This window comes from Oculina patagonica, chromosome 9, assembly GCF_052425735.1.
Source record: "Oculina patagonica isolate OP01 chromosome 9, crgOcupat, whole genome shotgun sequence".
Classification (NCBI taxonomy): domain Eukaryota; kingdom Metazoa; phylum Cnidaria; class Anthozoa; order Scleractinia; family Oculinidae; genus Oculina; species Oculina patagonica.
This window is the reverse complement of record NC_135766.1, coordinates 29,109,217-29,133,711: the sequence shown is the minus strand read 5'-3', so window position 1 is coordinate 29,133,711 and position 24,495 is coordinate 29,109,217. Positions and strand designations below refer to the sequence as shown.

The window sequence follows — 24,495 nt, the reverse complement described above, 5'->3', positions numbered from 1 at the left end:
AGTGACCACAATATATATATATATAATTCACCGCGCGGCCAGTGAATTATTTTTCCATTCGGTATAAATACTTGCCCTTGGACGATTCTCAACGTTGAATGTTGTGTTAAAAGGCTAGCTTTGTATTTTTCCCGTCGATAGTTTGTCGGTCCTTCGATTTTAGGGTTGCGACAAATATTTTTCCTTCGAGGAAACGCATTTAAAACGATAAATTAACCACGCACCAAATACATGTATATTTTCTCGAACGGCAAAATCCCAACGGCAAACAGCAAAGGACAAGTTTGATATAAAGCGAGTGATTAACCGTAGCCAGCAAATTAAGAAATGGCTTTCATCTGAATGAATTTAGGCGAAACATCCTAAACTTGGAACCACACGGTGCTAATAGCTCTGAACAATTGTTTTGGTCTCGTTCCGCGAAGAGCGTCTTGTGGTCAAGGTCAAGGTCATGTTGGCCTCGGTTAAGCAGGCGTTCGTGGGGAGGAGTGAAACACGATCGCCCCTAAGAACGACTGCGTGGGAGGCTAGGTTTCCGTCGCTTGCATCTAAGCGTGAACACTCGCCGCCGAAACATGATCTAACTGGGTATTAAACGTGACATGATTCGTCATCAAACATTGAAGTTTAGCAGACCAACGGCAACGGCAACTTTCGCACTCAAAATGATCACCATAAACATTGAGAACGGACGAAACTTTACACTAGATGTGATTCAACCCGATTCCCTCTATAGCGCGCGCCTGCAGGGAATCACGGTAGTTGTATTCATCAAATCTTGCGCGAGACTAAGCACAGGCGGCCCAAGTTCAAAGTGTAAGCAAACGTGACTCTTGGCTTCGAGCGGTGTTGTGTTACAAAGATGCGATTTATAAGGGTTTGTATGGGAACTTGGCGATTTTGATTCAAAAGGTATAAAATTAAATATTTTACAAATAAAATCGACTTACCTTGTTTCCATGTTGTGTCTTTGTTGTCTGCCTGCGTCTCAGGTCGTTTTAAAGCGTTTTCGGCGAGTTGCACTGGCTAGTGGAACTATTATAAATAATTAATTCACGCAGTGAACTTGGGCCGCCTGTGGACTAAGCAACATGCATCGTTGCTGAGCCTCGCGCATGAATTCATGAATACAACTACCGTGATTCCCTGCAGGCGCGCGCTATAGAGGGAATCGGCTATTGAACACACAAATGCATATCGGCACAGATCAGGATCAATGCTTCCGCCATTTCGAACTTTCGCGTTGAACTTTCGGTTCGAACGTTGCCGTTCCGGTCTGCCAAACTTCAACGTTTGATGACGAATCATGTCACGTTTAACACCCAATTAGATCATGTTTCGACGGCGAGTGTTGACGCTTAGATGCAAGCGACGGTAAGTCTTAACAAGAGAATGGTTACACTAGGAATTATTTACGCAACACGCACTTCTACCAGAAGTACATAATCTTCTGCTTCTACCAAATATGACTAAGATCGTTTGCCTCTGTTTACTTATCTTCGATATTCAACTATAAACCCTGTACACCATGCTGAATTATATTGTGTACGTGCCCCATTTTTTTCAAAACCAGGGTAGTTTTCCCATGGCTACGGGAGGACACCCCAAAAGAAAAAAAAAAAACAGGCCTTCCAGGTTCGGGATTGGGCATGGGGCCAATCATCCATCCCATAAAAAATATATCAATTACGGAAACCAGTTTTGGTCGTATCACCTAGCTACCTACTGCCGAATTACAAGTAGCGCACGGGCTTAGAAATAGAGCGCGCGAACCAATTCGATTCGCTTTTATATTTCGTCTTTTTGTCAAACTGACTAGTTACAAGTTATTTTTTTTAACAGAGAATAGACTGTTTCTGTCCTTGTGCGCTAAAATTCAGCGTAAACTCTTCTATTTTCCCTAAGAAACATAACAACATCATGAAATAGTCTACCAGGTTTACGTTTGCTCAGTGTTGGCTTCTTATTTGTTGAAACCGTCCCCATTGGCTGGGCTGAGATTAAGACATCGATCACTGAAAATAACATTATTACATCAAGTTGGTTTATCAGGCCGCCACGTCTTCAAGAGGTGTCTTTTTATTCTCGCTAGTTTAATTATACTCCTTTAAAAAAATAACTTGTAACTTAAGTTCGTTTGACAAAGATACGTTTTTGCGAAACAGGAAAAAAAAGATTCGCCTACTCAGTGGCGACTTCATAGTAATAGTAAAACAATGTAATACCTGTTGGTGGGCTTGAGGTCGTGGGTGGTTTGGCGCTTGTGAAAACATGGGAGATATTACTTCGTGGATCTGAAATCATTCCATAGAGAATCAAAGACCAGCTATAAAGCGTACCTAGAAAGCAAATGAATAACACATTACAGTGAATCACAGGGGTGAAGAGAAGTATTAAATTATCTTGTAAATAATGCAGTAAACTTATCTTGTAAATAATGCTTGTGTATACCTTATTGTTACTTATTTTGGCGGGACTTAATTTTCGCGATTTTCCAAAAATCGCGAAATTAAAGACCCGCGAAAATTAATTTTAAACGATTTCTATTGTATTTTGTATGCTAATTACGTATTTTTGGCCAAATCGCGAAAATCAAGTCTCGCGAAATATTCCCGTTCCATTTTCGCGAAATTCAGTTCCAGCGATAATAAATAACAATAAGGTATATATCTTGTTAATATGTGTACAATAGCTCCGTTACTCATGTAAGTAGTTCTTATTTATTTACTTGCTTTTTTGTTTTTCTCTCTCTTAAAGTGTAATGTAATGTAATGTTGTATGTAGTTTGAATAAAGATGCATTAAAAAAGTATTTTACTGTAATTTGTACACGACTTAGCTTGCTATGGATGAAAACGGTTAGTTTCTATAAACAAACTGTTATTTTTCCAAAGTTGGAAAGCTTACTTTGCTCAAGAAGCATATGTTTTAGTTTGTAATTAATTAACTGTTAATTATATGCGGTGATGAGAGATTACTTATTTTGAGATTACAGTTAACTAAATGGAGCTTACATGTATATTTACCTGTACTTGGGTTTTCGGGGTCAAAATCTCCAACAATCAACTCCCATTTTCCTGCGGGACTCTCTCCCCAGTTAAACAGGGTTGTAATGACCCAGTTTGTCAAGTTTTTGTATCCTGTAAGGTTGTTGATGAAGCGTTTTCGAGTCAATGGAGATATCGTACCACTCGGTGCCTTCAACTGCAGCGACAAGTCTCCACGGCGCGTGAAATCAAGATTAACTTTGACTTGTACGTGCTCTAGGAATTTTATTGCACAATTTCCATATGTTACTGAAAAATCTTCATCCTGAACTGAGATGGGTCTGTAATTAAAATGTAGTTTGTTGATCATGAAAACAGGTCGAATTGCATCGACGTTTATTCACTAATTGGGGGAGCAGGGAGGCGTAGTGGTGAGCTCGAGAGCGCTCGCCTCCCACCAATGAGACCCGGGTTCGATCCCCGGACCTGGCGTCATATGTGCGTCGAGTTTGTTGTTGGTTCTCGTACTTGTTCCGAGGGTTTTTTCTCTGGGTTCTCCGGTTTTCCTCCATCCACAAAGACCAACACTTCTAAATTCCAATTCGATCGGGAGGGCACAGATTTGTCAGTCGCAAGACTGTTCACTGCAACCCTCGTAAAATAATGTCAACTTATTTATTTTAAGTAATGGAGAGAGAAAAATTAGGGAGGTATTATACCTAAATGTTAAATTTTTCATCAATTTTAGCACCATCTCTCACTACTCTGTTGAAGTTTCATGCAGTCTTAAAATACCGTTATAGTCCAAACACCCATGAATTATAAAGGGCATTGGGGTGATTTTAAAATGTGTATGGAAGAGAAAAGGAAGGGGAATAAGTGGATCAAAACTACATGTAAATAATTCATGTAAATACAGTTTAAACGAAGATTTAAAATTATGACTTTTAGCTGACAATTGATAGATGGACGTCAAAAGAGACCAATCCTAACCCAAAGTGTTCCTATGTGGATTGAATTCATCCCTTTTCCTATTTCATTTCTCTCCTCAGTTTCAACTATAGTCATGTACATGCTTTGGTTCAGGTATGAAAATTATCAGCAAAACTATAAAGTCTTTGACATCCATGTCTCTGCAATTTTGAACATATTCTCGATAGGTGAATATAAATATTATAAATAAATCAAATATTCCTTATGCTTACTTGTTTTCATCGCTGCCTTGAATCTCACATCTTAGTTGTGGAGGAACTGGTTTCCAGTCCTTTGCTAGGCTCACCATCTTGGCAGCGTCCATGAGCCCGAAGCCATAAAATTTGCTGACGTGTAAACCGGCTTTGTTTTGCACCCAGTGGCCTCGTTACAGCGGGGTTCCTGTGACTCCTGGGATTCCTGGTGCTGATCTTGCACTGTTAACTATCACGTGTACGTTGACCCCACACATTCACGTTGACCCCAAATAGAGAGCCTGCTCGCAGGCTACGTGTTGCACGTCACGCCATGTTAAGTAAGGGCTGAAAGGGAAATTAAACTCAGCAAATGTTTGCGAAACACGTGTAATGACACGCCCTTATAAAGCCGTCCCGTCTATTGTACATATGTAACTTCTTACTTTCTCTTTTTCCTTAGATTATAGTACTGGTCCCGAAGAAGACTGGCTCTGCTAGTTGAAATATTGGCCAATAAATCTTGCCCTCCTGCCGGTGTACCAGCCTTGCATTCAATCTGGTTTGTCTTTTGTTACCAGTGTATTGTTGGCTTAATGGTTAGCGCGCTGGACTACCGTTTGAGAGGTCTGGGTTAGAGTCCTAGCCAGGTTCACTGCGTTGTTTTTTTCGGCAGAACACAAAACACGTGAGAATTACTTCTTGCTCTATCTTAGTACCTGCCTAGGAAGAGGTGAAAATATCGGCCTCATAAAGCCCCACCCCCCCCCCCCCCCCCTTAGCGGGAAATGCACGCTTGTTAGACTTGTCTTTCTCCCCTGTTACTCATAGTTAGGCATGAATAGTAAATAACATGAATAGTAAATAACAGCCTTACTTTGCTTGTAGGGTCAGTGCAATCAGGCCTGACGCCATGGCGGTAGCCGCTGAAGTTGCTCCAAAATTATCAAACGCATCCTGTATGATTGTCAGCGGTTATCTGCATTATTTTACCGAAACAAATGTTAGCAAAACAAAGACCGCAAGTCTCGCCTTCAGTCTGGCTGTCTGGGAAAGTAATGAAAGAGCTTTTAGTACCCGCTACTCCGAATGCGAAAAGTCGTTGATACAACTTGACATTTGTATAGAAAAAAAAAACGTTACTGAGGGGAAGACTTTGTTGGTCAGCCACATTTTCCTACACAAATGTCACTTTTCAAACTTCAAACCCGGCGGCAAAAAATCTCACGTTTAAAACATACCTTATTATAGGAATATCACGAAGCATTTTAACAACGAGAACAAAATGTACGCGTAATAACATTGACGTCAATTTAAGAAAAGTTCTGGTTAAATGCTTATAGTAAACGTGTTTATATTAATTAACATCAATAAAATTAACGCGAATTTTTGAAATTCGCGTTAATAACATGTATCGTTAATTTCCTATAACAAGGTACTAGTCGTCTCATTTTTATCACACTTTTTCCTGCCCTCCTACGTAGAAACTCTTTGGGCTCCTCACGTGACCTAATTATCTCCTCCCATTTTTATTTTCCAAACCTTCAAACCGCCAAAAAATCTTTCACTAAAATTCCACTGGCCTCAAATTTGGCAAACATAAGTTTCATTCCACGACTATTAATTAGGTTACTATTGCACCAAGGTCACATATCGTTGTACTCACGACTTTTCCAATCCCTAAGAAAGTGTCGCCACTGTACGCGGTGGCCATGATCCCAGGGCACTCTTCTGCGTAGCTCGGATTGGATCCATTCGGGTTCACACCGTTGATGGCGATGGTATAAATACTGTTAACATATCCATTATACGCACAGCTATCGCCTGTTATACCACCATTTCAAGCTGCAAAGGTGTAGATGGCGCCCAGACCTCCACGACCCTGGAACAAAGCGAAACATGTGAGATGAACATAATTCCCTGATTTTTTTTTTTTTTTTTTTTTTTTGGGGGGGGGGGGGGTTACTCTGTATAATTATTTCAGGAGGGGGTGTGCTGCTGGGACTCTGAAACCCTCACCCTATATCAGACCATGTTCAGCTAAATTTGCAACCCTATACTAGACTAGACACCGAGACTCTCTACCCTATCCCAGACTTTTCTGTCAACAATGTTGCCACAATGATTTTATTTACATGTTGGAAACCTCTTTCTCTTCCGAATTTCTATTCCCATACTTGACTTATTAGTTCTTTTTTACTACTGGCAAATGATTCCCTGATTTCAATACCCTATACAGGACTAAACTGCCTGAAAAACCTACCCTTCACCCGGCTCATACCCATATAGCTTATACATGTATATGAGAGTTATCCCCTCACCCGGCCCAGGCGTAATTCATAGCAGGATAGCACACCAATAATGTCAGAAGCAACATGCGTGCTTGCTGTCTCCAAGTTTTCCAACTGTATTACTGTTACTAAGACTCACAATATGAGTTTGAGACTCTTATTAACAGCACCTTTTCAATGCCAAATTCTAGAGCTTCAGTGGTCAGTGGTCCAGGCCCCTCCACTTGCCAGGCCATGTCACCAGGCCCCCAGCTGTTACAGTAAATGTCAATACTGTCTATTTCATGAATTAACGCCTTGGACTCTGTTGCATCAGTTGACTTGATATCATCATCGAAAAGGCGAATACCTAAAACAAGAGGAAAGGACTTCAGATCAATAAAACCAGCTATTTGAATACTGACAAAATACATACAGTTACGAAGGGAATTACAGTGATAGCTCAAAAATCCCAAAACTAGCCAAAAAAACACAACGGACACACAAGCGGTGAGTTTATTTTATTTATCAAAGGTAAGAAAGGTAGTTACATGTATTTCGAATTATTTAGCGTTCTAAATTAACAATATTTTATTTCCCATACAACGTCTTATAAAGCTCTCAAATTCTCAATGCAAATATGGCGGACCACTCGGTTGGTGCCTGGAACGAGCTGCATAAAAGCGAGACTAGTCTGGCTTCGGTTTTTTTTTTTGACAATGCTTTCCTACAAAACTCTTGCTTATTCCTCGATCAGGTGTGTTTCTTTTCGGTGCGCCTACGAGTTGCTGTGTTTCTGAATGCCACAAGAAGAGGAGAAACACAGCAACTCGTAGGCGCAGCGAAAAGAAACACACCAGATCGACGAAAAAGCAAGACTTTTGTAGGAAAAGCATTGTCAAAGCAAAACACAGAAGCCTGACTAGCCTCGCTTTCATGCAGCTCGTCCCAGGCACCGACCGAGTGGTCCGACATATTTGCAGCCGACACACACAATATACCGTGACGCTAAAAATGAATGAATAGACAATTACCTTATCGTGAGTTTGGGATGCCTGTGGTGTAACACCTAAGGATGTTGATTTTTGAAAACAAATAGACTGAGGTCTTCTATATAATTTATATTTAAACCTTTATCACTCAAAAGACTGAATTCAAACAAACTAACCTGCAATTTTAGCATTGTATGCCAGCCCCACACCACACTTATTATTATTGGCTAAACCTGCTATGACACCAGCACACGTGTTGCCATGACTACAAAGGAATTAAACATAATTATGAACGCGAGAATTTCAGGTCAGCAATACATTACAGAAAAAGCTAGCCTAATCTCTATAATCATGACATATCAACTAAATTACTTTCCTATAGAGGCTTAAGGAGTCTTGATGGTTTTATATTGAGGGATTGGGGATGGTGGCAGTGGTGGTGGTGGGGGGGGGGGGGGGCAGGGGGCACTAATTATATTTGCAGAAGGGAGCTTTAAAGGATGGCGGTGCTAATGGTAACTAATTACAACTGATTTGGATCTAATTTTATTTACAAACCACTTGGTCTGAGGGCATATATTTTTTTTTAATAACATAAATTTTAAGTACTAATTTATAATTATAGTAAGCAATAAATATGTGTCACACAGCTTAAATGAAATTAAAAGTCTGAGGTCCACTTACCCCGATACTTGTTTACCAAAAGGAACTGCCTCTCCATCCACAAAATCATAACTTGCTGTAGAATTCTGAAGAAGCAGATGGAAAAATGATATAACTAAAAATATCATTATAACTTATAATAACAATATTTTTATTAATTTTATTATAATATTAAATAAATTAATGAAATATTTTGAAACCAGTTATAAAGTCTACAGAACTTTATTCATTTGGAGGAAAACAGAGGAGAAACCTTAGGGGGTTAGGGGTCGGAACTCCATGGGATGGTAGCAGGATAAGTGAGGGTCGAAGTACGATTCAAGGGGGTGGAGACCGGGAGAAAATGGCAACAATAATTCATGGAATATTGGGTTATATTTTGATGCATTTTGGAAAATTTTGCACTATTGAAGTGGGAATTTCTGAGAAATGAGAGGGAGTTGGGGATAAATTAAAAGGCATTGGATCTGGAAGATAAGACCCCCATTTCTATAATGATCAGAGGAACACCAATTATGTATAGGACCAAAAATGCTACAAGTGTAATGCTCGAGATAAGTGACATCCTGTATACATCTACATGTATGTTTGCAGGCTACCTGTAGCCATACAATATGCTGTAATCATTTATGGAGCAAAAACTAATATGACTGTAAAATAAATCAAAATGATCAAAGACAATTACATAGTTCGTTGTTAGTTCAGGATGACTGCCATCGACTCCGTCATCAACTACTGCCACCAGAATTCCTTTTCCTGTGTAATTTGCTTCCCATGCAGAGATGATATTGAATGTTGGTTCACCGGATCCATCACGCCTCTCCTATTAGGAATGATAATAAATCAAGATTTAATTAAAATTAAAGGGGAATGCAAGTCTGTAGTACAGTTATATTAATCACAATTAATCTGTGATGACTACAGTGCATTATATAACTTTCAATCCACTGAGACCTGTAAATTTACCTCAAAAGATTTGTTAAGGACGATTTACACAAAGCAATTTTGTCGCATGCGACATGCTTGTGACATGCTTATGACAGGCCAGTATGACACAAATTGTGTATGTTGTGTGAATCAAACCTTAGCAACTCACTTACTACTGACGTAATGTATATGAAATGATTCATATATGAATTGCGGATGGATATGAAAGTGATAAATGACCATCGCAGTGAATTTCCAATTTAAGCAATTAGAATGAAGAAGCCTGAAAAAAATTCAGGGCTTCAACGGGATTCAAACCCGTGACCTCCGCGATACCGGTGCGATGCTCTACTCATGCCCTACTAATATGAACTCACAATTAACCTCGCTTCCAATGTGTGGCTTCAATAGCTCAGTTGGTAGAGCATCGCACCGGTATCGCAGAGGTCACGGGTTCGAATCCCGTTGGAGCCCTGAATTTTTTCAGGCTTCGATCTGATCTTTATTTACTGCGATGATCATTTATCACTTTCACTTACTACTGTCAACTAGGCGTTTCATTAGCTTGTCGCATGCAACAAAATGGTACCGTGTAAATCGGCCTTTGGATATTGTTATCTAAAAAATAAATAAACTTAGTCACTCATGTTGATAAACGTACAGTTGAACCTCCATTAACACCAATACTCCAGCTAGTCGCACAGTCATGCAATCAAATTCTGAGTATTAGGTAAATATATTAAGTTTACTTGGTTTGTAACATGACCACTTTGTTTTGTTCATTGAATCTTTAAATTGTTTCTTTACCCTCCCTCCCACCTTGGGGACTTTCTTCATGCCGTAAGGGGCACCCAGCTGTTTAAGATCAAATGCCTAAGCCAGATTCCTGACTTATTTTGTCTGCTGTGTGAGTGAGGGGGGTGTGCCGGGGTAAATTATTTGGCAAGGTAAAAATGGGATAAAATCTGATCTAAGTGAATGACTTACAATGTACCACTGATCCTTAAACATGGGCCGGGTCTTTCGGTTTTGCAGAGAACAGTTGATACTTTTTCTCCTTTTGATGCATAAACCATTACAACCTGAAATTAGTGATAAAATAATGAATAAATCTATGTGACTTTATTTACAGTCTGCTCAAATCAAGTGTGGGTAGACCTGAGTGGCCTAATGATTAGTGTAATTAATGGACTGTATATATGTCTGAATTTATCAAAACCAGGTCAAGGAAATTTTCACCGTTTTAAGCCCAAATCGCTGTAAACGCGTTTTTTTCTCGCCAGAGACTATCTCCAAACTCGATGATATAAAAACTAAAGGGAATGTCAGTCTTTTTTTCTCTTCTCCTCTCTCTTCTCTACCTTTCAGCGCTGTATTTCTTTTTTGTTTTTTTTTTTCCTTTCTTGTGGCGTTTTAAGCCAATTCGCGCAGTAACGTACTTGTTCAAGAATACTGACGTCACTTTCCTTTGACCCGGTTTTGATAAATTCAGACATATATATATATATATATATATAGATTGAGACTGCCTGGGTTCAAGCTACTGTACTGTGGGTAGATGTTGTCAATGTTTTTATCCCTTTAGCTTAATTAAGGCTAGATTTCTGCCACCCATTGTAATCCGGTCTTCATTTCCCCCTGGTGAGTTTATAACCATTTAACCTGGTTACATTAAAATTGCAAAAAAAATTTGGTCAAATGCCCCGCTATGTTGGCAGTTTAGACAGGCAAATGCCCCACCGGTTAGGGCTTCAAAGAGCATCAAATTCCCCACACTTTCCAGATTTTAAGACAAAATAATTAAAAACATTGATGTTTAGTTATGCTCCGTGTAGCTTGAAATCGCTCTTTCTAGATTTGGTAATACGTTATCTGCAAAGGGTTTCTTGAAAATACCTTATTGATAAAACTGAAGAAAATTGTCTTCTGACAACAAATCTACAGTTCAATGTTTTTCAATAAAAGCAAAAAAGAATACCGTAACCAAAACAGAGGTGGAATCGCAGAATAGCACGAGTACCATGTACATTCGTAGTTGCAGTGAATGAACCGATGACGAAATGCTTCAGCTCATGTGACCGCTGACTCCTGTTTCTTAGATGGTCAAATGCCCCACCGGGTGGGCGAAGTTTTGCATCAAATTCCTGGCTATACGGAGCTAACATCAAGTCAAATGCCCAGGGTATACCTCAGCATTGGGGGATGGGCGGTTTTGGAATTGACTGATACATAATTTATTCAAATGACTAAAACTTTCAAATCTGATCAGGACTCTGCACTGAAAGAAATCTTATATTCTACAGTGAATCATCAGGCACTGTAGTCTTACCTTTTAATCTAAATCCAGCTTTCTGTCAACTTCCGATGCTAACTGAGTCTTTTCTGATCTTTTCTTCAGTTCAAGTTTTTTAAAGACATGATAGTCCTTAAACAGCTGAAAGTAAATTGTAAAGTTTAATTAGAATTTTTCTTGAGAAATATGTACCTACAGTGCAGATGTTAACTTGAAATATTTGTCTTGAGTACTTCAGCTTTCCCGACAATTCAACACAAGGATGGATTCCTTAAAGATGAATTCCAGTCCGTACTGCGCAATCTCAGCTGCAATGTTTATGCGAGCCCAACACGAAGGAATGTTTACAAGCAAAACTAAAAATTCCGCGAAAAACTTACCTTTTTCTTCATTATTAACGCCAGATATCATTGCAAAACAAATAATAACGAGTAGAGGAACCTTCACGCTATTTCAAACCGACGTTTCAGCTCATCGGAAATTCTTGAACCAAACGAACTGTAATGGTGGACTAAATAAACTTCATGTATGCTGTCACCGAAGTGTAACGTTTCAACGAATTCAAAACAAAAACGAAAACAAACCCCGAGTCTGCGCAGTACGGACTGGAAATCAGCTTTAATAGCTTAATTACGACAACTTCAGATTGATAAAGACTTTTAAGTGGCTGTCCAGCTAACAGCGGTCTGGCGACTTTCGGGTCGCGAGTAAACCTTCCCTTTATTTTTTGTGACAGAAAAGGACTTAATGTGAAATGATTAAAATCGATATAATTTTTTCCAGAAACTTTTTCTGTGCTTCGCTACAGGACAAAACGTATTTTACTATCTGAGAGCGGTTTTCAGGGTTATTCGATGGCGTAAATTCGGCGATTTTAAAAGCCGCGTTTCTTCGAAACGGATAAATATCGCTAAATTTTAAATAGTACATTACATTAAGCCGCATTTACCGTGTATTATCAAGGAATATCGAATTATTTGATGAAAAATTAAATTAGCTTAATTAAATCAAAGACAACGCGGTTTGCGGTACAGTAAAAACCCGCGTGTAAGAACCTAGAAATTAAGAACCTCCTGGCAGAAATTTGCTTCCTTAATACCCCAAAAGGTTCTTATATGTGGGGTTAAACTATTTTATTTATAATACAATAACTGTATTTTATCAAAAAGGATGTCTTTAGAGATCAAGAATTGCACAGGGAAGCTAAAAAATGCCAGTAAGTACCCCAAAATATTAGAACCTGTTTTGCCAAACTCTAAAAAAGCAGGTTCTTACACGCGGGTTTTTACTGTATGTTGTCTCGAATGACAAATTCCTCAAAAGTAAAAGCTAAAATCTCCAAAGCGGTACAAAAATCACAGGTAAAATGCACTTCACAGCAAAGATCTAATTAACCCTATTCTAATAGAAAATAAATTAAAAGGTCCGGGTATCGTTCTACTTTGGACGCGAACAAACGTTTTTAAGAGCTCATTTTGGCAATATTTACATTAGTTTGCTCGTTTGACGGTTTATGCCCAGCGCATGTGATTAGATAGAAATATTTTATCCAGCAGCTCAGAGTCTTGCTGTACATTCTCGAAAAACGAGTAGTTTTGTTTTTTATGGCCGTTTTAGTTTGTATACATGTAAATAAAAACGGCTGAAATGCCATAAATAGGAATCGTTCGTCCGCTCGCACAATATGCAAATTTTGCTCATTTCCAACAGGTTGTCGATTTCAGCAAAGTCAAAATTATCTCAAAGATTAAAACTTACTTTTTCTCAAACGTTTTCCTTCTTGAGTTTAGACACTCGGCAACTGGAGGCGTTTACCCTTTTCTGACATAAAACAAACTCAAAGGTGAAGGTATCATTTTGCTTTGCACGCGAACAAGTGGTTAGGAGCTTCTTGGTCAATATTTTCATCAGAAATACCACAGGTAACCAAAGCTTACTATGAGGGTTTGTATGGATGTACTATAAGAGCTTGTATGGATTTGAAATAAAGTTGAGAAAAATATCCCTTTTTACCGGTGAAAAGTTATAAGTCTTATAATGAAACTTTAAACCTTACCTGGTGTCAAGTTTTTGTATTTCTAGTGTTTAGAAAGTCGTACGCGCGATTTTCGTCTTAACCGTCTGTTGCGTACGTTTCTTTTAGTACGCAACAGACGGTTAAGACGAAAATCGCGCGTACGACTTTCTAAAGCACTAGAAATACAAAAACGTGACACCAGGTAAGGTTTAAAGTTTCATTATAACTTTTCACCGGTAAAAAGGGATATTTTTCTCAACTTTATTTCAAATCCATACAAGCCTTCTTAGTACATCCATACAAACTCTCATAGTACGCTTTGGTTACCTGTGGAAATACTCCTTGGACGGTTACACGTAATGTCCAACGCAAACTGTATGACTAAGGGCCTCTTCATATGATCCCGGTTGACCGGGCTGGCCCAGTTACCGAGATCTTGGTTCACTCCTATTTTCTTGTAAAATTTTGGATGTGTTCATATGAGAAGGTGGGCCAGCCCGGTTACCGATATCTCGGTTTCTGCAACCGAGATCTCGACAACCGGGAAGAATATTTTCCCATATGAACGCTCCAGCCCGGTCGCCAGGACGCAACTTTTTTTGAGAAAATAGCTTCCCTTTCGTAATTGGGTGGTCCAAATGGTTTAATTTTGCCTTGTATCTATTTCCACTTCAGAAATATGCGAATTGGCTTTATTAATAAAGTTACAAGGGTCAATAAAGCTACGATAGTCGCGAAAGATGTGTCGCCATTTTGCCTTCGTTTCTTGAATTTTATCCCCGTCAACCGGGCTAAAATTTTCCATATGAACAGAGGTCAAAATCCGTCCTGGTAACTGAGACAGCCCGTAAACCGGGCTCATGTGAAGAGGCCCTAAATAGATTTATTTCTTAACATCTCAGATTCATTTTATGCCTCTTCAGAATAACAAGCATGTTTTATTCTAAGCCTTTGTCAGTTTCTAAACAAAACATTAAAGCGAAAAAAATGCCATAAACAAAAATTCTTGATCTATGTTATTTACAGCAGGCTGTCAAGTTCAGCTTTGTTTGTTTACATCGCAAAAACGATAAAGCTCTTCCCTAGGGAGGAAAGTGGACAATACGCAAATAAATATCCAGATGCACTTTTGATTTTTGGAACAAATATATCGAGCTCTAAGAAAAAGTTCCCGTGCAAGGGCCGGAGATTTAAAATATCCTCCAGGCGGAAACGATAAAGAAAAATATCAAGAAATGAATTTTACATCAAAATATCAAATTCATGCAACTCCCTATTCGTTTCAACAGTAATGTTATGTTCCACCCCTATGAATATGGCAAACACCGCACTACTTGTAGCTAAAACTAATTAATTAACAGAAACTACTCGGTACTTGAGCTCACCTACAACCACAAAAACGATCTTACTGCTGTTTTCGTGACATGCCTTTTACACAATAATTCCACCTTGCTCCTGGTTTATGCATTTTGTAACTTTTTTTTCTCTTATCGTTAAAACATCAAATCTTAAGAAGGACTTTAAATAAAAACCGCGCTTGCACTGGCAGAAAATTGAAAAATCAAATTCCTTCATTTTTTTGCTCATTAATAGCTTTTAGGTAGATAAGAAACCTGATGTATTTTGTTCCCCCCAGAAGTCTTCTAATTTCGAGAAAAAAAACAAAGTCAGTTTTCGTGATCGGAGCCTCAAAGTGACACAAATTTCAACCCCAAATTCGCTATCGTTAACTCTCGTCGCGTTCACAAACAAAGCCACATTGAAAACTTTGGATGCTTTCTATCAACAGAGACACTCTTTTCCATTCGCTAAAATATAATTTCAGGGCTTAAGCAAAACTCTTCGAACTGAAATAATTAAAAAGGTAGGGAATACTTTGCACGATACTAGAAAGTCGAATTAAACGGCAGTTTTCAACGGAATTATTTAATATGTGGTATAACTCCAAATTTTCTCAATTGTCGTTTAAACACACTTGTAAATGTTTATCTAAGACATACCTGAGAATTGGCTCGGGTTGTTGAAGGCAGCATATTTACCAATGCATCGTAGTCCCACAAAATGTTGTGATATCGATCAAAATAGCCTAACTGACAGCTAAACATTTCTTGGTTCCAAAATACAACAAAGCAACTGTTAAGCGCGAAATTCCTTTTGCATCTTCATCCTTAGCAATTTTCCTTTATCGTGGTTCTTTTCTCTTGACCAAAGTGTGTACAGAACTCCAGAACGATCAATTTGCTTCCTCAAACTGCGTTGGCGGTGCTGGAGAATTGTTTTGCGTTATTTTAACTCCGTGACATTCTCAACCCCAGAGCTCTTACTGCGCAGACTCACTTACGTCACAATATGGTGTTTCATGTCACGTGTATTATGTCACGTAAGTCAAAAATCTAATCTTGTGGCAAAATGGCGAAGAGGTTTTGCGATCAAAATGGACCTTAATTGACCCAGGTTGGCTTTTTTATCTCGCTCTTTCGTTGAAAAGGGAATTTTGCAATGGAACATTCGGCAAGAAGAAGGAAAGACGAGCATTTGGGGTTAAAACATTCATTATCGTGGCGTTTGGCAATTAGAAGTATTTACACAGTTTACGGTCATGCTGTGAAAATTTGCCGAAGTTTGATGCCCTCTAAGTGAGAATCTTTCCAATAACCCGAGCCAATTCTCAGGTATGTTTAATAAGAATATCTGTATGCACGTTTGAGCAAGAATTGAAAAAAATTAATGTTATACCACATGCTAAATACTGCCGTTGAAAATTACTATTTCATTCAAATTTTTGTTATCGTAAAAAGCATTCCTCGTCTGGTCATTTTTTTCAGTTAGAAGAGTTGCGCTAAAGCCCTGAAATTATATTCTAGCGAAAGAAAAAGAGTTTTTATGTTGATAGGAAGTGACCAAATTTCTCTGCGCGGTTTTGTAAGCGAACGCAAGTAGTGTTCATAATAGCTAATTTCGGGTTTAAAAGTTAGGAAATTTATGACTTCGACCACCGAAATCGATTTTCTTTGTTTTCTTAAAATTAGAAGACCTCTAGGGGAAACAAACTACATCAGGTTTCTTATCTACCTTACAGCTAATAATGAGCAAAGAACGAAGAAAAATCGATTTTCCAATTTCTGCCTGGAAATCAAATTCTTGCTCGGCCGTTCGTAAAAGTCACTCTTAATAATAAACTGTTATCTTAAACAACGACTCCAAATGAGAACATGACCGCGTGCACAACTTTTTCCCTTTGCTCATTTACAACTATCGGTAAACAAAGCTTACAGGGCACACACTTTCCAAGTTGAATGAAAACATGGGCTTTGAAAATCTTTTCTTTTAAATTTTATCACACAGAATGCCAGTCCACTTATTGTTTCCAGCTTGGTTCAAGGGTACACAAAAAAACAACAACAGAAATCAAATGGAGTTAAAAGTTTGGTAAATTAAATTAGGAGAAGTTTTAATTTTGGCAACAGATAGCATTTCTCTATGGGAAAATGTAAAAAAAGGAGAATACTTCCCTCCCAGCTACATGTTAACTATAAACATCGTAGATGGATGGGGTAGGTGCATGATAAACTGAAACTTTAGTCCATGTTGAGGCGCGCGCTCAACACCCTTTCTTTCATTGGTTTTCCCCCACACACATCCGGGAATAGACACTTCAAAAAATCACTGTTTTCATAGTGAATTCTCATATGCGTGTAATCTAGTTAATTTGTGCCTTTTGGAACCGTTTATTTCCACTGTTATCCGCCTCCGGATCTTTCTCACCAAACGTCGATAATCGGTAGGCTCTGTTGTTTAATTTTAGCGTTCTAGTTTTGTTTATTGCTGTTATTTCTAGCCAGTTTGTCGCTGTGTTAACAACTTTCGTAACCCTAGCAGCCATGTAATTTTAGCCATTAATTAATTGTTTTCAGAATAAAACGGGGATTTTGTAAAGAACTGACCTCGTCACGTTTCTATCGACTTGGGAATAGACTTCACCGAGAACGCCTATTCATGGTTTTATTCGATTAATTGTTTCGCCGCCTCGATAACAATTATCGCACTGCTCACTGATTGTTCACCGAGCTTCGCTTGCACAAGGACAACACAAAGCACGTGGTTTCGCTGGATAGTTTTTCGCCCTTGCGAGCAACGACCTCCGTTGTAAACACCAAGATTATTCAGCAAATCGATAAAATACGACCCGTTCCACCTCTGCTAATTCACATGTTGGCGGATTAGACGTCCTTTCCTCGTGAAATGGAAAACAGCGATTTCGACAAACGCGAATCGCGAGCCTCTACGCGGTTAAATTCCGAAGATGTCAGGCGAGAGAGAGCGCTTTCCCTGAAGCGCTCACGTTCTGGTCACCTTGGCTCTCTTACCAAAGCACAAAATGAGATTGAAACACTGTTACTAGACGAAGATTCGCCGAACGTGACCTTAGTAAAACAAAAGTTCGACAATTACGAAATCCTGTGGAAAAACTTTGTTTTGTCGCACAATAAATTTATGGACGTTGCCGAACCTGAAGAAAGGGCAGAAAATTCTGAACGTTTCGACGTCTTAGCTCAGCAAAGGATAAGCCTCTCTTCAAGTGTTGAAAAGTTTATTTGTGATGCAGCAACTAAGTTAAACGAGCAGGTGATGCAAGATTTACAGAAAATGTCTGGTTCAAGACGTCATGGATCCCTGAAGTCACGCAGTCGCCGATCGTCACGCCACTCAAGCAACACTTACAGTTCGAAAGCGCAAGCCCGCAGATTGGAAGCGGAAAAGGCTCAACTGGCTCTTGTGTTTGCCGAACAAGAGAAACAACGGAGAGTTGAAGAAGAAACAAAGATGTTGGAGCTGAAAAGAAAGCAACGTGAACTTGCCCGGATGCGAGAAGCCGAGGAAGAAGAACTAAATGCCATCATTAGGCTGGAATCCCTAAAGACTGAGGCAGACCGCAAGCTCGCAGAAGCAAGAAAGACAGCTGCCATTATGGACTTAGAGGCCAAACTCACTGAAGAAATGGAAGAGGGATTGTCAGACAATGAGTCATCATCAGTGGAGTCACCACCCTTCAATCGTGCACCACCTTCTTCTGGTAGTGATATTAACCTGCCGTTGAATACTGTCACGCATTCTTTGCCCCCAGTGGCACCCAATGTATTGGACATGCCTGCACACCTCCCTGGTGCTTCGTCCACAGCCGCGAGCAGTCTAAACCCACCTATGTTGAGTAGCGCCACTTCCTTTACACTGCCCTATCAGTCTCCGCCTGTAACACCAAGTACATTTGTGCCAACCTCCACTAAGGTATCCATTACATCAGTAAACACCTCTAAAACCCGTGTTTCATCCACAACCATGGCGAGCAACCTGAGCCCGCCTGTAGTGAACAATCTTACTCCGTCGACACTGCCCTATTGGTCTCCACACATAACACCAAGTCAATTTGCGCCAGCCTCCACCAAAGTATCCGTCGCGCCAGTGAATACCTTTAAGACCGGTAATTCATTCACAACCACTGTCAGCAGTTTGAGGTCACCTGTAATGAACAATCTTACTCCGTCGACACTGCCCTATTGGTCTCCACCCGTAAAGTCAAGCCCATTTGCACCAGCCTCTACCAAAGTACCTACCACACCTGTGATCACCACTTACACTGGTGCATGGCCTGTCACTGACAGCGGGCTGAGTCCACCCATAATGAGCAGCCTTGTTCCTTGGGCAACGCCTCGTCAGCCTTTGTTTGGTACCTCAAGTGTGAACGAAATGCCCACACCTTCTGCTAATGGAGAAGTCCTAACTTTGGTTGCCTCAGCCATGAAGGATATTTCAATGGCACAACAAAGGCTTGCCCACAATCAAGACCTACCTCCTATCCAGATAGCAAAGTTCGTCGGAGCGCCAGATGAGTTCCCCTTGTTTCAACAGCGCTTCCAACACTGTGTGATGTCTCGGAAAGACATTGACGACGAGAAGAAGATGACTCGACTACTGCAGTTCCTAGGAGGTGAAGCCAAGGAAGCTGTATGTGGCCTTGAAACAGCCACCGGTGGAATCCATCAAGCACTGAAGATCCTCCAAGAGAGATATGGCAGACCGTGTATGATCATTAATTCTGTAGTGAACAACCTCACCAAAGGACCACCCATCGCAAGCGGAGACAGAGCCGCTTTGAGAAAGTTTGCTGATCAGGCCACGAAAGCCCTCGCCACCTTAAAATCCATGAACTGTCTGTCAGAAATCAATCAAGGAAACATCATCAGTATGACAGAGCGCCTACCAAAACACCTGAAGGACAAGTTTGCCACCCTTGCATATGATCTAGAGGCAAAGGGCCAGAGCTTCACCACCCTGAATGACTTTGTCGGCTTCGTAAATAGGCACGCAAGCATTGCAAATCATCCAATAAATCGCACAACAGGTACTGGCCCCCCCTTCAAGAACAAAAGGCCCCCGGACAAGAATGACCTGCCAAAGTTTACAACAATGGCCATCAGTGATGACCGCAAGCCTCAGCAAAATCAGAAAAATGGAACGAAGAAGTCAAACAGCTGTCGTTGCTGTGGTCAAGCGCACCCTTTATACCGATGCGATACGTTTAAGGGGAAGACGCCACAAGAGAGGGCAACCCTAGTCTCCCTGAAGAAGCTGTGCCCAAACTGCCTCAAAGACCGTGAACATTCAGCAGACACTTGTCCCAGCTCCTTCAGGTGCCGTGTTTCAGGATGCGGTGCATTCCACCACTCGCTCCTTCACCCAACCAGTCTTCACGTGAGCGTATCAAGGGACCATTCTGCAGATAGCCTACCCACGCTAGTTGACGGCACGCCCTCTGCTACCTCCTGTAGCACCACCAAATCTAAGGACTCGGACACCATCCTTCTGCAAGTTGTACCCCTGCGAGTTATTGGTCACAATGGAACTACCATAACCACCTACGCGATGCTAGACTCTGGGTCTGAGATTACCCTGGTAGACCCATCACTCGTCCGTCTGCTAGGTCTCCGTGGCCAACCTGACCGATTGGTTTTCTCAACAGTGAGCAACCACAATGAACCTCAGGAAGGGGAAAGGGTCGATCTTACAGTGGAGTCTCTCATCGATGAGCGACCTCGACAGCTTCAGTTGCTGAGAGCGTGGTCGGGTGCTGAACTGCAGATTCCTCTGCGACATCAATGCATCACTGCCAATAAGGGAAGATGGCCGCATCTTAAGGACGTCCCTTTCCCAGAAGTTGATCGTCAAAAGATTTCGTTGATCATTGGAACTAACATGCCCGAAGTGTTTATCCCCCTAGAGGTTCGTCATGGCAATCCAGACGACCCCATTGCGATTCGCTCGTGCCTTGGCTTTGCCGTTCTTGGAAGAACTGGGGACAAGCAAGTGCGTCAGAGTTATGATGTTCACCATATCCATGCTGCAGTTGATGATGTGTCCCTTAACCATCAAGTCGAGCTTTTCTGGAAGTCTGAGTCCCTTGGCACCAATGAACACTACAAGTCGATGTCGGTAGAGGACAGGCGTGCTGAAAGGATAATCAATGACACGATCTCCAAGAAAGATGATCACTATTGTGTGGGCCTCCTTTGGAAGCATGAAGATCCACAACTTCCCTTTAACCGCCAGATGGCTGAAATACGACTACGCCACCTCAAGCGCCGTCTAGAACGAGATGAGGAGCTACAAGTGAAATACCGCTCAGTTATCAATGGGTACATTGCCATGGGCCATGCTCGCAAGCTCACCCAAGAAGAGGCGGAGCAACGAAGTAGCAAGACATGGTACCTGCCGCACCACCCAGTTGTTAATCCCCACAAACCAGACAAGCTCCGCGTGGTGTTTGACGCAGCAGCTAAATTTGGTGGAACATCCTTGAACGAACAGCTTCTACAAGGCCCGGATTACATAAACAATCTGGCTGGTGTCCTTATGCGTTTCCGTCAGGAAGGAGTCACCCTCATAGCAGACATAGAAAAAATGTTTCACCAAGTGCTAGTGCCCGCCGAGGACTGTGACGCTCTTCGTTTCCTGTGGTGGTCTGGAAACTTACACGATGCCCCAGAGGAGTACCAGATGCAGGTGCACATATTTGGTGCAACCTCCTCTCCATGCTGCTCAAACAAGGCTTTGAGACAAACAGCTGATGACAATGAGGAAGAGTATGGTACACAAGCCGCCGAAACTGTTCGTCGTAATTTTTATGTTGACGACCTCCTTAAGTCCACCGCCACTGTTGATGAGGCTGCTGACCTTGCTGTTAAGCTCACCGCTATGCTGAAGGAAGGTGGTTTCCATCTCACCAAGTTCTTGAGCAATCGAAGAGAAGTTCTACAGGCACTGCCAACGCAAGAAAGGGCCAACCCAACCCTCAACCTCGAACTAGACAGACTGCCGATCAATCGCACGTTAGGTCTACACTGGGATGCTGAAAGAGATGTTTTCTGCTTTAAAACAGTGCCCACAGACAAGCCAGCTACCAAGCGCGGAATCCTCTCCACCATCAGCTCGCTGTTTGATCCTTTAGGATTTGTGTCGCCGTATGTTCTACCTATCAAGGTGTTGATACAAGAGCTCTGGAAAGAAAAAGTTGAATGGGATGAAGAAATTCAAGACCACCATCTGCAGGTTTGGCAGCAGTGGACACGTTCTTTGCCTTTGATCGAAGCCATCCAAATACCCCGCTGTTACAGGAACCTTAACATGGCGAACGACTGCACAGTTCAACTCCATATGTTCAGCGATGCTAGTGAGTACGCCTACGCAGCCTCAGCTTATCTTAGATTAAGCGATCCCTACGGCCACGTTCAGTGCTCCTTTGTCTTCGGAAAATGTCGCAATTCCCCTGTGAAGAGACCAACTATTCCACGCCTTGAACTCATGGCAAGTCTCATGGCCGTTCGAATCAGCAATATGATCAAGGCAGAGCTAGACCTTCCTGTTGACCATGTGACATTTTGGACTGACTCACTTACGGTACTCCAGTACATCAGGAATGAAACCAGAAGATTTCATCGCTTCGTCGCCACCAGGCTTGAGGAAATTCACGAGCACACGACTCCTGCCCAATGGCATCATGTCCCAGGGATTCTAAACCCAGCTGATGATGGGTCACGAGGATTACCCATTGAAGCGTTTCAGCCTGGATGTCGATGGTGGTCTGGCCCTGACTTCCTCTGGCAAACAGAAGACTGTTGGCCTTGCTGCGATGTTGGCGATGTTAAGGAAGATGACAATGAAGTCATTGCCCCAAAGGCGAATCAGAATACCATAACAGTCACAGTCAGCTCCTCCTTGGACCAGTTGTTAAAGAAGTTCTCATCATGGCCGAAGCTGATCCGGAATGTGTCATGGCTCATACGCTTCGTTCACTTTGTGAAAGCCAAATGCAACACACTGTCTAAGCCACTCACCAGTAAGATGAACTTGACGGAGATGCACACAGCTTCAACAATCATCATAAGGCTAGTCCAACGTCAGTACTTCCAGGAAGAGTTGGAAGCCCTGAGTTCAGGAAGGCCAGTGAAAAACAGCAGCAAACTGAGTGCATTTTGCCCGATCCTCATAAATGGAGCAATCTGTGTTGGAGGACGACTACAACATGCGCCTGTTGCCTCCCAAGCCATCCATCCTTTGCTTGTTCCCAGCGAGCACCCGGTTGCAGTAGCGATCATCCGACACTACCATGAGATACTCGGACATGCAGGTCGTGAGCATGTCCTGTCAGCTCTACGACAGAAGTTCTGGATTCTCAATGCGCGTGCTCTCACCCGCCGGACACTTCGCCAATGTGTTCCCTGTCGAAAGAGACATGAAGGAGTTATGAAGCAGATGATGGGAGACCTCCCTAAAGCCAGACTCGTACCACATGAACCACCATTCACCTACACAGGGCTTGATTACTTTGGTCCCTTCCACGTCAAGAGAGGCCGGGGTACTGAGAAAGTCTATGGGTGCATCTTTGTTTGTCTCACCTCAAGGGCCATACACATTGAGGATGCAGGATCACTAGAGACGGACACCTTTATCCAGGCCTTGCGCCGTTTCACCTGCATTCGTGGTGCAGCTAAGGAAATCTGGAGTGACAACGGTACTAACTTCACTGGAGCTGAGAATGAAATAAGATTGGCCGTCCAACAGTTGGACCAAGAAGTTGTTCAAAGGTCCCTGCACGAGAAAGAGGTAGAGTGGCACTGTCAACCATTCAAGAAGTGGCACTTCCAGCCCCCCACTGCTAGCCATATGTCTGGGGTGTGGGAGCGTCTCATTAGAAGTGTGCGCAACACCATGAAAGCCGTTCTAGGGCATCCTCATGCCCTAGTTACAAGGGAGACCCTGAGGACCGTATTCGCCGAAACCGTGGGAATCCTGAACAGCAGGCCTCTGTGTCCAAGTAGCGACGACCCTAACGACTGGGAACCTGTCACCCCCAGCCATCTCCTTCAGCAACGCCAGGGTATGTCCCTACCACTTGGAGTTTTTGAAGAAGAGGACATACACTCCCGCAAACAGTGGCGAAGGGGACAGCTCCTCTCTAACCACTTCTGGAAGAGATGGCTCCGCGAGTACTTGCCTCTACTCCAAGAGCGTAAGAAGTGGATTCTTAAACGACGCAACTTGGCAGTCGGTGACCTAGTCCTTGTGGTTACAGAGAATGTCCCACGTGGTCATTGGCTCCTTGGCCGAGTAATTAAGGTTTTCCCGGGCTCTGATGGACTGGTCAGAACCGCAGAAGTCAAGACCAAGAATTCAACACTGTTGCGCCCAATCTCAAAGTTGTGTCTTCTGGAGGAGTCAAATTAGTTGGAGTGACTATACACTATTGAACACTGAACTGTTTCCGGCAGGAAATCTTAGGATTTAAATAGTTTGTTGAACGCTTAAGGTTTAGCTAGTTCAAAGGGGGAGCATGTTGAGGCGCGCGCTCAACACCCTTTCTTTCATTGGTTTTCCCCCACACACATCCGGGAATAGACACTTCAAAAAATCACTGTTTTCATAGTGAATTCTCATATGCGTGTAATCTAGTTAATTTGTGCCTTTTGGAACCGTTTATTTCCACTGTTATCCGCCTCCGGATCTTTCTCACCAAACGTCGATAATCGGTAGGCTCTGTTGTTTAATTTTAGCGTTCTAGTTTTGTTTATTGCTGTTATTTCTAGCCAGTTTGTCGCTGTGTTAACAACTTTCGTAACCCTAGCAGCC

General features: G+C 41.7%; 2 protein-coding genes and 2 pseudogenes across 4 annotated transcripts in view; 2 read left to right on the top strand and 2 right to left on the bottom strand.

Annotated features, from left to right (window-relative positions):
• The window catches only part of LOC144664823 (C-type lectin domain family 4 member E-like), a 197,681-nt gene that overhangs the window by 42,867 nt on the left and 130,319 nt on the right, over positions 1–24,495 (top strand). The gene's annotated exons all lie outside the window — the stretch shown is intronic.
• LOC144664845 (proprotein convertase subtilisin/kexin type 6-like) overlaps positions 1–24,495 on the bottom strand; it is a 75,367-nt pseudogene that overhangs the window by 2,708 nt on the left and 48,164 nt on the right. Inside the window, exon 15 of the transcript XR_013572861.1 lies at positions 1,935–2,015. The product of XR_013572861.1 is annotated as a proprotein convertase subtilisin/kexin type 6-like (transcript). The remainder of the gene's footprint in view (positions 1–1,934; positions 2,016–24,495) is intronic.
• Positions 4,431–24,495, bottom strand: part of LOC144666678 (furin-like protease kpc-1) — a 34,322-nt pseudogene continuing 14,257 nt past the window's right edge. Inside the window, exons 2-10 of the transcript XR_013573219.1 lie at positions 11,334–11,438; positions 9,992–10,086; positions 8,763–8,900; positions 8,099–8,163; positions 7,591–7,679; positions 6,614–6,792; positions 5,819–6,034; positions 5,030–5,131; positions 4,431–4,500 (exon numbers count right to left, since the gene is read on the bottom strand). The product of XR_013573219.1 is annotated as a furin-like protease kpc-1 (transcript). The remainder of the gene's footprint in view (positions 4,501–5,029; positions 5,132–5,818; positions 6,035–6,613; positions 6,793–7,590; positions 7,680–8,098; positions 8,164–8,762; positions 8,901–9,991; positions 10,087–11,333; positions 11,439–24,495) is intronic.
• Positions 16,945–24,093, top strand: LOC144666677 (uncharacterized). The gene is made up of 2 exons (XM_078528066.1): positions 16,945–17,095; positions 17,229–24,093. Exon 2 carries the CDS (start codon positions 17,557–17,559, stop codon positions 24,091–24,093), a length of 6,537 nt encoding a protein of 2,178 aa, XP_078384192.1. The 5' UTR covers positions 16,945–17,095; positions 17,229–17,556.